Source organism: Anastrepha ludens, chromosome 2 (genome assembly GCF_028408465.1).
Source record: "Anastrepha ludens isolate Willacy chromosome 2, idAnaLude1.1, whole genome shotgun sequence".
NCBI lineage: Eukaryota > Metazoa > Arthropoda > Insecta > Diptera > Tephritidae > Anastrepha > Anastrepha ludens.
This window is the reverse complement of record NC_071498.1, coordinates 165021189-165035224: the sequence shown is the minus strand read 5'-3', so window position 1 is coordinate 165035224 and position 14036 is coordinate 165021189. Positions and strand designations below refer to the sequence as shown.

At 38.2% G+C, this 14036-nt stretch overlaps 1 protein-coding gene across 1 annotated transcript in view; it reads left to right on the top strand.

The window, feature by feature from the left end:
- The window catches only part of LOC128855591 (dopamine receptor 1), a 188498-nt gene that overhangs the window by 142977 nt on the left and 31485 nt on the right, over positions 1 to 14036 (top strand). The window contains exon 7 of the mRNA XM_054090622.1: positions 12486 to 12731. Within this exon, the coding sequence (XP_053946597.1) occupies positions 12486 to 12731 (246 nt within the window). The remainder of the gene's footprint in view (positions 1 to 12485; positions 12732 to 14036) is intronic.

The window sequence follows — 14036 nt, the reverse complement described above, 5'->3', positions numbered from 1 at the left end:
TTGCTTTCCTCCTTCGTATACCTTCCGTGTTAGCCAGCCCCAAACATTTTCAATTACGTTAAGATCTGGAGAATATGGTGGTCAGGTCATGATATTAACGTTTTGACTCGAAATAAAAGATTTTACTATTCGAGAGTTATGAATAGGAGCATTGTCTTGTTGAAAAATCCAAGGAATTGGTCCAAAGAGATCTTTTAATTTTGGAAATACGGACTCCAACAATGTTTTGAAGCGATCGCCGTTCATCTTTTGATCGATAAAAATCAAGTCAATTGTTCCATAAAACGTGTTAGCACCCCACACCATTATTCCCCCTTCTCGGCTATGGTGGCGACTTAAATATAGCTCATCTTTCCGCAAATCGTGATAATAATATTGAAATCCATCAGGGCCATCTTAATTAAAACGTTTTTCATCAGTAAATACAACTGAACGCCAATCATTTAGTCGAGTGTCAGGTTGGACAGTCCACGTCATGTATTCTTTCGCGAATTGAAGCCGGTTTTCTTTGCGTATTGCATTCAAAGGGGGTTTTTTCTTGATTTTTAGACGCTTCAGGTGTTCTGCATTTCTGATCGTACGCTGAACAGTTGATAGGCTTGCTTTTACTCCAGCCAATTCCTTGATCTTAGCAGCAGATTTAGTCGAATTCGAAGCAATTCTAACAATTTGGCGTACTGCTTGTTTTGATAGTGCCTTTTTCCCCCCTTTGAAGTTATTTCCATATGCCTCTGGATCCTTCAAATGTCTGTCAACAGTTCTGGAGCTGCGATTTATTTGTTTGGCAATGTTCCGATTGGACAGTCCTTGTTAGTGAAGATAGTCTACTTTTTGACGTTCCAATAAGCTCATAACAGCAGCTTTTCCCGTTTTTTTTCTTCAAATGTAGCTCGAAAACACTTTATTTGTTTATTTTTGATATTTTTTCAATACGAAAGTTTACACTTGCCCACGCAATACGAAGAAATTTAAGCTGCGTCTAATTCAATGACCAACCGAAAACACGTGTGATTGCCATAGAAATTTCTATAATCTCCGAATGTACAGTTATTTTTTCGCAAATCAACCAGCTGTCAGCATTTTTTTTCGAACAAGATTCGCATTTTGATAAGAAAAGCATTTTGGACAATTAGAACAAGCATGATAATAAATAATTGATTTTGTTTAAAAAAAACGATGGTGCGTCTAACCTAAGACCAGCAGAGTATATGCCAAGTGTGTAAAAATTAAATATGTAAAAATTAGTTTCAACGAAGGCTTTCTTCTGCAATTATAGTGACTGCCAGCTTATTTTGACCACCAATACAAAGTATATTAAAAAACAAATCAAAATTTTTCAAACGCAGCCCATTAGTGTACAACAAAATCAGACATCCAGAAAATTTGAAAATCGCTAAATTCGATTTTATTATCTATGAAGCACGTGCCAATGATAGTAGTACCAACCTTAAAAAAGGCATTGCCTGAATTGATGAGCTTTTCGGATATGCACCACTAATCAGCACTTAAGATTTTTAGCAAAAAAAGCAGCACTTAGTATTCTCAAAAGAAACTTATACTTGGACTACCCGGTATACATAGCAACTGGCATGCATAAATACTGCTACAACAACAACAACTCACGTTTATGTCTGTCTACTTATGCGCAACAACGCTTATTTGCATTTGCTCATTTAGTTTCCGTTTCCGTTGAACATACATTGCTTGCTGCCACAGGCGCGCACACACACACATATCCCCTCATAACCATATGTAGAGGTATTAATGTATGGGCTTGTATGCTCAAATATGTATAAGTATGTAAATGCTTGTCTGCGCGTCCCCAAGTGTTTGTCTACATTTCCATATAACTAAAATTTTCTTATCACTCCGTCCGTTTTTTGGTTCCTCTCGCCACAGTATACATACATTGCATACATTTCCTTTACGTCCGCTATCTTTCTTAACTTCATGGCCAGCGGGGCTCTTTATTACTTTTGTCGTTTCCACTTGTCAGGCTGGTTCAATAAATGCGCACAAGCAATTTAATTCTCTTTCTGTCTACACCTTAAGCCCTTCGGTGTGCTTTCAGCAACAGACAGAGTCAACGTGGACGACATAAATAAAAGAGAAGAAACACCAGCAAAAATAAGAATTATCAACATCCGCTGCGAAGAATAATCAAAGCGAATAATACAATTTGAGAGAATCAATTTTATATTTCGTCGAATACTGTCAATGCTTGAAATGGAAATTTCGTTTCCTTATTTGCCACATATTTGGCCACAGTTCTTTGAAAACCATAAGTGCTCAAATTTTGTCTGTCATTGGCTTCTCTTTGGTGCTTTCCAATTTTGCCATTTTCGCTTCATCAGAGCTGATTTGATTCTTCCGGGTGTTTCTCTTTTATTTACTTCAGATTAAATTGATTTAATACCCTCAATCAAAGCACAAACAAATCTTATTATTTTCAGTCTGCCAGTTAGAAGCTTTAGTAGTACACAAACAATGTTTTTTTTATTAAGAAATATTATTCACATGTTTTGTGGCGCTTACACGTGTGAAATGGAAGTTCTTTGTATTATTTAAATTTACTTTTAATACTTACGAAAGTCTATGCCATCTTGAATGCGGCATACTGGATAATTGAGAAAAAGTGGCGGAGCAACAGCATTGGAATTTGTAGTGACAGTCAAGCCGTACTGAAAGCCCTTGCTAACCCATGCTGCTCTTCGAAGTTAGTAGGTGAATGTAATACAAAACTGAACAGTGTTGCAAAACACAACAAAGTTAGTCGTATTTGCGTGTCTGGACATTGTGGTATTACAGTGAACGAGTTTGCTGATAAACAGGCTAATGAAGGATCTCCAAGTATGCCACTAGGCCCTGAACCCGTTCTAGGTGTCAATTGCGCATCGATTCAACTGTGGATCGAGGACTTCATGAGGTCTACCCACAAAGGTCGTTGGTCTGAGTTGAACTCGTGCAGAGTAGCTAAGTGCTTTGTGAAAGGACTAAACAGGAAAACTGCGACCTTTCTCCTAAAACTCAGCAGGAAGGACCTGAGAGTACACAGTGCACAACGTCTGTGGTCAGCATATGGCTACCATGGGTGTCGTGGACAGCCCGATATGCCTATCCTGAGTCACAAAGCGGACGTTGGACCTACAAACTCATACCACGTGTTGATGAGTGGTTAATGAGAAAACATGGAGACACCGACTATCACCTTTCACAGTTGCTCAGCGGCCATGGCTGTTTTCAGGAATACCTGCACCGTTTTAAGCTGGCAGACAGCCCTTTCTGTCCAAACTGCCCGAATACAGACGAAAACGCAGAACCCGTCATGTTTTATTGCGACCGCTTTAGAGAGGAACGAGCTATACTGGAGCAAGCCCTGGGTCATCAACCGTCCTCCAGCACCCTCATACTAGATATGTGCGCAACCAGCGGTAAGTGGAGGCAACGCAAACGTTGGCAGGTAAGATTATGACGCGACTTCGCCATATTGATTGGCAAGGCGGACAGTCTCTGACGAACCGACAACAAGCACAGACGTTTGAATGAAACACTCAATACAATATCATACAGAAGACAAGACGGTAGTGAATTAAGATAATACTACTACTTCCGATGCCTCCTTTACTTTGGACCACCTATAAACATAGTGGGGGTAATTGAGACTATCGACGGTGTATAGCCTTCATACGCCTATAGGAGAGGAACCTGGACGCGAGTACCTGTTGTGTCTTCGGACATAAACGCGGCTCTACCCAGAAGTTATACTTTTGTGGTCCCAGGGTAGAACTAGCCGAGGTGGAGGATTGTTATAGTATTAGTGGGAGCGTGCCCCACATACCATTGGTGTGACGGCACCTTTGAGATGTTTCTGATTTTTTGATTTCAACCTCCTTAAAAAAAAAACCAAATGCCTATCCTGTATTGAATTTGACGACACTGCAGAGCATTTTCTCTGTAGCTGTCCTGCATTTTCCAGAATCAGACTTAGGATATTGGGTTGCGATACACTGAGTATGGACAAGGTTCATTCTCTTGCTCTTCCGGATCTCTTAAAACCCATCAATGAATCCAAGAGATTTGTGGAAGAGTGACCTCAGACTAATTTATCCGTTTTTACCATCCACCCTTTATGTTTCCTATCTCTATTCTTTCTACTAATATCTATCCGGGTGTAGTACAATGGTCTACTGGCTGAGTGCTTGGATTTGTTCAGACCCCCACAAATCTAATCTAATCTAATCTAATCTAATCTAATCTAATCTAATCCAATCTAATACTTAAAGAATTACCTAAGCTCGTTAGATTGAAATATTAAAAAGTTGTGGGCGTGTGGCGTTTGCTCTCCTAGTGAAGCTTAGAAGAAGAGCGTAATGATTAGAGGCCACGAGGATGTTGATGCGAAAAGTGTGTGTAATGAAATAGAAGACGTGCCTGAAGATGATAAAGAGTGACTTTTTCAAAACTTCTCAACTGAATTGAAGGCTGCGATTATTTACTGAAACATTACGAAGTCGACCCATTTGTGAAGCGGATGCTTGTAGGTGATGGGAATAACAGAGGAAAAAGTCATTTTCAAATTTTCAAATCGTTGTGAATATAGTTAAATGATCGCCAAATCCTTAATCATATTAACTTTCAATAAGTTATTTCTATCTCGTTGAAGATTAGCCAGAAGATCTGGATTGGATAGGAACCATTAATTATGAACACTGCCTTCATTGTGTCTAGTATTTAACTTAGACCACTACTACAAGGTGGCCCAAAATTAATAACTTTACACGAAGGTTTAAAGTTTGTGACTTAGACCGCTTCAAGCAATGGAATGCGTAAAGGTCAAACTTAAGACTTCTATTACTGAAAATAATATCTTTATTTAGTAAAAATTTATAATACGTCTTTTTTTGTCATCTTTAAGTTCAGTTAAGTTTTTGTGCCAGTCGGCTTAGAGTGGCCAACTCACTTAGGGCATGTAGGTCCATTGTGGCACCATTATGTAACACAGGAACTTTACTGCTAATTTCTTTCATGGAAACAGTTCGACTCTCTTATAAAGCGTAGGATAGGTTTTATTCCAACACCGGATAGTTCCCTTAGAGAATCAAACGGTGTTGTGTACCATCAAGGCAAAATCAACCTGTACACAGCATTAACTGCTAGCGAGAAGCTCCAAAGTCCTATAAGGAAAACCGTACTGCATACGCCATATAGAGCAGACCTGGCACCAAGGGGCCACTACTTTTTCAGGCACTTTAAGAATTTTATTTGATGATACAAAACTGTCCACAAGAGAGGTGCGTGCAAATGAGCAGGCTATGCAAAGGCTTCTTCAATCACCAAATCAACGGCGAAATTGTCTACAAAATGAGAAACAGTTATGGAATAAAGCGGAGCATAAGTCATGTGAGTCGCAAAATCCACCCAACTCCACTAATTTCTTTAATCAACTCAAGTATAAAATGCTTGAATTTTTTTTTTTTTTTTTTTTTTTTTTGTAGTTGCTTTCTCTTCAAAGATGTGTGTGGAGACCAACTGCATAACCATATATGGGAACGAGTTCAGCATCGCATTATTGGTTCCTGTTTCTCCCACTGCAGCATAACGACTCAGTAAGACATCTCCATTTCTATTCTCCATTTCGGTTCTATTTTTTGCAAGAAACTTGATTTCGTTCCAAATTTTTCCTAACGTTTCAACTTCCTTCTGGACTGTTCTTCTCCAATATATTTTTGGACGGCCAACCTTACGAACACCTTGTGGATTCCAATCCAATGCTTAACGACAGACTTCATTTGCGTCCTTGCGAAGCGTATGCCTAATCCACCTCTACTTTCGCAGTTTTACCATGTTAGCTCCCGGTTGCATTTTGAACCTCTCGTATAGATCGTCGTTACTTGTGATTTTCGGTCACCAGATCTTCAATATTCCGCATAAACATCTGTCTTTGAATTTCGTTTTCAATCCAATTGTTTGTGGGGCATGTTTCTGATCCACACAATCCAATGTACTGGTAGTACATTTGACTTAAAAATCCATAATTTTCTATGTAAGAGGTGGTTAAGTCTTAAAGGCCGGTATTGATTTTGAATAAAATACAATTTTTTTCTTAATTTATTGTCATTTCTCCTTGCTATGCTAATACCAGTATAGTTCAATTAGGTATAGAGCAAAATATTGGCCAAATAACCTCCACAGCCTCGGCGGCACACCTCCATCCGATGGTCGAAATTTTCGATCACGCTGAGGCATAATTGAGGTTCTATGCCGTTAATGTGCCGAATTATCTCATCCTTTAGCTCTTGAATTGTTACTGGCTTATCGACGTACACTTTTTCTTTGAAATAACCTCAAAGAAAGAAGTCCAACGGTGTCAAATCACATGATCTTGGCAGCCAATTGACATCGCCGCGACGTGAGATTATTCGGTCATCAAATTTTTCGCGCAAAAAAGCCATTGTTTCGTTAGCTGTGTGACAAGTGGCACCGCCCTGTTGAAACCACATATCGTCCACATCCATATCATCCAATTGGGGCCATAAAAAGTTCGTTATCATCTCACGATAGCGAACACTATCCACAGTAACTGGCTGACCGGCCTCATTTTGGAAAAACTACGGCCCAATGATACCGCCGGCCAATAAACCGCACCAAACAGTCACTCTTTGTGGGGGCATTGGTTTTTCGGCAATCACTCTTGGATTATCATTCGCCCAAATGCGGCAATTCTGCTTATTGATGAATCCACTGAAAGGAAAATGTGCCTCATCACTGAATATGATTTTCTTCGAAAATTCGTCAATCACTGTTGCCATTTCCTGCCACCATTCTGACCATTGACGACGCTTGAAATGGTCAACAGGCTTTAGTTCTTGAGTCAGTTGCACTTTGTAAGCAAGTAAATGCAAGTCTTTATTCTAATGTTCATCATCAGCAGCAATATTTTCTGCAGTACGAGCTGTACGAGCATGAACTGGTGTTTTCACATATCCTACAGACCCGGTTTGCTCAAACTTTTGCATAATTTTTCCGATTGTACGCACATTTGCACGATTAAATTGACCGAAAAAATCACGAAGTGCGCGATATGTATTTTGATTTGAACGCCCGTTTTCATAATAAGCCTGAATAGTTTTAACGCGTTGCTCGATTGTGTATCTTTCCATGGTTAATCTGAAATTGAAAAATGTCAAATGAAATGCAGAAAAAACTTGCCGTTTAGAAGTGGTTCCCATTCAACATCGGCCCTTAAAGTGTAACCATCCTTCTTGTTAAAAGACAAGAACATCTCTGTTTAACTCCTAAAGGAAGTGTTAAACACTTCCAAAATTTCACTTCCATTCCATACGACTGACTTCGTGCTGGGAGCTAGCTAATGGCAAACACACACCAATCCATCCGGCCACGGCAGCCACCATCTACCGTTATCCACGAAAACCAGAAAAAAAACCCTGATCAAGGCTCGAGTGCCTTTTTGGCGGTGTATAGTGTCACAAATGATAAAGGTGACACGTTTCTTATGTAATTTTTCAATTTATTGTACTAAAATACATTTAAAAAAATCCAATATAATCCATTACTAATGAATTGGACGTTATATGTAAATAAACTTTTGCCCAAAAATGCCTCTTAGCTGAGGAGGCATACGTAGCTCCATTTGCCTTCACATGCAGTTGTTTGTCTTCCTATGAGCAGATGTACATGTAAATATGTATTTTGGTATTTTTTATACGTAGACATAGCGCACATTACAAATTCTCCGCACATGCCAGTCTAAGCGTGCACAAATTACATTCCATGCAGAGAAAATTATTTCAGCCAAGTCGCTTGAATGGCAATTTAGCAAACGTGGCGCACAAACAACAGAAAGGGCAAAAAGTAAACAGCAGATGAGCTTGTTAACTTATTTGTGTGTTTGCGGGAAACCGAATCTGGTTATTTTCAATGAGATTTTTTTCTTTTGTGTGTTTGCTTTATTTTTTTTTGTTTTTTTTTGTGTTCTGTGTTGTTGGGATTGAATTTTTACCAACCATCCGACAATCTCATTTTCATTAGCATTATACGCATCATTAAGCGGAAAAGCAACAAAGCCAAATTGTCTTGAGCAACAGCAACAGTAAGAGCTCTATAGTTCCTGTAGTACTCGTACATTTGAATAATAGGAAAAAAGAAATGCATGAAAGTACATTAAAAAGGGATCAAGGAAAAACTATAAAGGGTAGAAAAGACAGTTAAAAATGGGTTTGCCTTTTTAAAGCGGATTTGGGGAAATTTATTTGTTCTTAATGTATATACAAGGGTTAGCTTTTAGGCTTGGCGACCATTAATGAAAATTTGTTTCCTTTAAATATTCTCCTCTGCACTCGCCTGAACCAATTTTGAAAGCACTTTTGCAATTCAAAACTGGATACCTCCAAAACTAGTTGTTTAAGGGAGTCAACAATTTTTCAGGCATTGAGAAACGTTGGCCTCGCGTTTCGTTTTTAATGTTTCGTGAATCATTGAGTGGATCGAGCCCAAATAGTGCTGGATTATTTGACCAAACACCAAGTAAATACCATCGTGCAAGTACCGTACTCACCTAATATCGCCCCATGCGACATCTTTTTGTTTCCCACGTTGAAGTTACCACTTCGTGGAAGGAGATTTCAGTCGATAGAGGAGATCAAAGAGAATGCGACGAAGGAGCTGAAGGTCATCTCTTCGTCGGCCTGCCAGGGGTGCATGGAGGGCATGGAGGGCATGGAGGTTAAACATTGGCACATGTGTGTTGCTTCAGACGGGTCATGTTTTCAAGGATATAAAATAAATTTGCCTAAAATTTAACTCTGTTTTGTTTTATTTAAACATTCCCGGTACTTCCTAATCATAGGGTATTATAGGGCCCAATCGAAAAGATAAACCAAATGAGATTTCTAAAACACGGGCGCAAAAAGTATACGGTCAATGCATCCATAAAAATGGCTGTGTTGTTATGGCCGATGAAACACTCGTCAAAGGCAACTTTAAGCAAATTCAGGGCGTTGAGTTTTAGAGTACAACGAAGGGAGTAGGAGTTCCAAGCGCCTTTAAGCTGAAAATATTGGCAAGTGCCCTAAAAAATATTTTTTTAGGTAAGCCATCCTCCAGTGTGGTATGAAAAGCAAACCACGAACATTAATAATCAAGAAATAAACAGGTATATGAGGGAGTGTTTGCAAAAACGTTTGCTGCTATTCATAAAACAACATAAAGACTCAGTTCTGTTCTGGTCCATTCTAGCGTAGTACCATTATAGCCGTCGTGCTATGAATCTGCATGGAAATCACGATGTACAAATTGTTCAATAGGACCACAGCCTACCAAATTGTCCACAATTGCGATCTTTGTCAACTATTTAAAGGAAATTGCTGAACGCGAAGAAATACATTAAAAATAAGCAGCAGTTTAAAATGAATCGGCAGAGAGGAGCAGATACCGTATCAAAAACTGATGTTCATCATCTAATGATAGGAGTCAAACCTAGTGGTCTCAAGCTCGTAAATTTAGGGTATTTTCAAAAATTTTTTCGCAGTAAAAAAATGAGAAACAATATTTAAATTTTTCAGGCCTTCTGTTGAACTTCTTTTACATACAAAAATTTAGAAAAAAAATTTTTAAGAAGATTCTTTTGCGAAAATAAAATTCGGGTAGAAAAAAATTCTATATACAAAAATAAAATTTTTTTTTTTTTTAATTTTTTAAGAAAAAAAATGAAAACAATTTTTTTAATTTTAAAAACGACGCTGAAGTTGACCCTCAAGAAAATTTGGATTTGGCGTTATTGTCTATTTTGGCTTTACTATTTATCTAAAACACAAACACCAAAAAAAAGTTATTAATCAGTATGACTGTAGTCCCACTACTAGAAAAAAAAATCTGACAAAATGGCGTAGTTTAGAATTTGACAAATTTTGAAAAATCGGAATTTTTTCAGTTTAAAAAAAAATAAGAAAGAATTGAAATAATAATATGCTTCTAGTACAGATGACAGTCATTGATGTTGAACAGTTTTTTTTGTTAGAAGGTCGAAAACTGTCGTTTCGAGATAAATGAGATTAAAGTTTGAGGTACAGGAGTGTGCGGACCGCTCCCTACCTACTTATTGGGCTCTAGAAGCTACTTTCGCTCAGCAGAGTAGATTTAAGACTTCTAATTGATTACTTTACAGGCCACTGAAACCTGAGATATCACTTAAGCAACTTTGGTCTCTCTGCTGATTCTGGGAAATGGACACTGAAAATTCAGAAAACATTGTTTGCGAATGTTCTGCACTAGACGGAAAAAGGCTGGTGGTACTGCTCTAGCCCCATATAAATTATTGAACAAAAAAAACCCAGCATGTGCTAAAAAGCCTTAAAATATATGGTATCTCAGCAAGCTTTGCACAATAGATCTCTTTTGGACGCAGTTCGCAATAGCCTAATAATATTAATAATAATAAAATGAGGTGGGTAGAAATACGCGAGACACACTTAAAATATATATATAAATATATACTTTTTTTGCAATATTCAAGGTGGGGCAAAATTATTCATCCTATCAGAAAATTTAATGCAAATGTCCTCGCACGTCAATTATATTTGTCACTTTTGACTAGGCAGCTGCAGCATACTTCCACACACAAGCAATGGAAAGCGTAAGGATCAAAATAAAGATTTGCATCAGTCAAAATCATTTTTTTTTTTTTCATTTAGTCAAAAATTTATTCAACAACAAAAGTGGATGATTAATTTTGCGCCACTCTATACAATTGTTCTGAAGGTATCGTAATAAATATTCGGTTCTTGCACTTCTTGTGGACCACCCTAGTGTGGACCACCCTAATTTTAATAGAAAATTATAGATATGTTTCTCGATCAGTCGATGTGAAAGAGTCTTCATTCTGAAAATTTGAAGAAACATTTTTCCATTTGTAATTTTTGGTTTTATTGGGCATTTAATTTTTTTTTTTGTCAAACGGTTACTCAGAAACGAAATTGGATGATTAATTTTGCGCCACTTTGTACATATATATAAATATAATATATACTTTTTTTTGGCAATGTACAAGGTGGCGCAAAATTAATCATCCTGTCAGAAAATTGGATGCAAATGTCCTCGTACTTCAATCATATTTGAACAAGGCAAACATACATGTAGTGGGATGCGTAAAGATTTAAATAATGATTTGCATCAGTCAAAATCATTTTTTTTTTATTTAGTCAAAAATGCATTCAAAAACAAAATTGGATGTTTAATTTTGCGCCGCTTTGTACAACTATTCGGAGGTATCGTAATAAATGTTCAGTACTTTGACTTCCTATGGACCACCCTAATGGTCCACACACTGCACCCAAAAATATATATGTTTTACGATCAGATGATATCAAAGGCTTTTCACTCCGAATATTTGAAGAACTACTTTTGGATTTGTAATTTTTTTGTCTTATTGAACTTTAATTTTTTTTTTCATTTAGTCAAAAATTTATTCAGAAACGAAGTTGGATAATTAATTTTGCGCCACTTTGTACACTTGTTCCGAGGGTATCGTAATAAATTTTTAGTACTTTGACTCCTTGTCGGCCACACTAATGTACCTCGCTGTAAATAGTAGGTACTTTGACTTCTTGAGGACCACCCTAATGGTCCACACACTGCACACAAAAATAGATATGTTTTACGATCAGTCGATGTCAAAGGCAGGCAAAGGAGTGAAACTCCGAATATTTGAAGAAATACTTTTGGATTTGTAATTTTTTTGTTTTTTTGGGCATTTAAAAATAATTGCTACTTCAATGCCTTCACACCAGATGCCATTGACTTGTAGATTTTCATCTCCAAAACCCCAAACCCTCCTACTTTGCCTTTTTTCCTATTTGTGAATTTAAATAGCTGCAACTCGCTAACAACGACTGTCAATGACAGTCAGTCAAATTTCAAAAGTCTACATCTAAAAGCACTTACAAGTACAGTTGAACAATACTTCAATCACAGATTGAATGATAAATGATTAACTTCGCTTCGAAAATTGCTATTTTCCAATCACAGCGTGTGGTTTCTGAAAATGGAAAGCTGACGCCCTTACCACACCCGCTTTTCCACCAACTTGCAAAGACAATAAAAGCGCAAAAGCAACAATGAAACAACAACGGCGAATAACGACCGACCAACGACCGCCCGTCATACATCAGGCATTTTGCTGTCACGAGAATCACGCATAGAAGAAGCACAACTGCCAGTGGCATGCTAAGTGCTACAAAAAGGAATACAACGAAGTGCTGCATCACGAACCAGCTCAACTCACTCAAGCCAGAACTCAAATACACGCACACACAGCCACACTCGTGCTTACAATTACTGTCACATCCGCATTCTCACTTGATTTACCCACTTAATAAAAAGTCTCCGCCAGTGCAATTTATTTTGACTTTATTTCATGCTATGCTTCATTATATAACTTCTCTCTCTCTTTTTCTCTTTCCTTTCCACAGATATGGTCGTTGGGTGACACGACGCGTCGCAGTCATTACCATTGCCGCTATTTGGCTGTTAGCCGCATTTGTCTCGTTTGTGCCAATCTCGTTGGGTCTGCATCGACCGGAGCAGCCGTTAATCGTTGAGGATAATGGAAAACGGTATCCCACGTGTGCGCTGGACCTGACGCCAACCTATGCTGTCGTTTCCAGTTGTATTAGTTTCTATTTCCCGTGCTTGGTCATGATTGGCATCTACTGTAGGTAAGTGCGCATACACAAGCACATACAAGTGCTGGGATATTTTTTCTTTTTTTTTCCATTTTTTCGTTTTTGTTTTTTTTTTTTTGTTTTGGGTTACGGCAAATCTGAGGAAGCAACATTTAAATCCGCAATTTGCTTTTCTGTTGCTCTACTTCGAGATACGTCACTCACTCCACGTAATTCGTGTAAGTTGTTGTTCCACTACATAAACTTTGGGTTAATTGAACACTGACGACCGGGTTGCGACAACAAAATGGATTGCCATCATAGCTCATGGCGAAATGGTGAAGTAAGTTGTATTTCACATAGGATTAATTACACAAAGTAAAACGGTGACAGGAATAAAAATATATATTACTTGTTTTTGTTTTCTAATTTTTTATGTGAACTCCTCTGAAGCGCAGAGTATAAGCGATGTTGGTAGCGAGTAGAGGCAGAGATATTGGCTACAAATATGGTGGACCCAGACGTGGGTGTATAGAATTGGTCCTTTATGGATGCCGTTCTGGACCCTCCCGAAGTAATATAGAAAGCAGTTCCAGGAAGGGTGTCTCCCCAGAAGGAGAGGAGGGATCGTTTTAGTGGCCACACCACGCGACGCAGTAGACGATGGTCGCTGTAAGTGCGAAAGCATTTTGAACCCTACCTCACCCACCAAAAAACAAAAAACAAAAAAAAGAGGCAGCAGCAAGATTATGATCGGATAAAGGAACAAGTTACAGTTAAGTGCATTGTATCAGATGAAAAAGAGAACTTCTAATTTAAGGTCAAACAGGGATGCAGATACAAATATCATCATCATCATCATCAACAATTCCTTTTGCCCCGAAAGGAATATAAGGCCTCAGATAGGGTAGTGTGGAGATCTAAGATAGCAGCCGTCAGCACTATTAACACGGGGTTTGTCGCTAGGCAACCGCGTAAAAATTACTACATAATATATAGGGCTATAATTAATGAATTTAAGTAGGGAGTGCGTCTTTAGTTTTTATGCAGAAAGGTACTTGAAGCGGCAGGTCACGATATTTTGTTGAAAAAAAGTTAGAAGTAGTTTTATTACCTCTGTGGTAGTTTTTACCAAGTAGCGACGAACGCCGGGTTAATCAGTTTTAATAATCAGTAATAAATAATCTCAATTCCTACTATAATCACCACGTGGTGCACCCTGGTAACACGAGCAAACGTAGCTGCAGACGAGGTATCCAAGGCGAGGTGGTCCGCGAATTATTTGAGTGTTCGCACTCGTCTCATCTCTCGAGACCAAAGCTCAAAATAAAGGTGGATAAAGCAAGGAGTTCCGCAAGG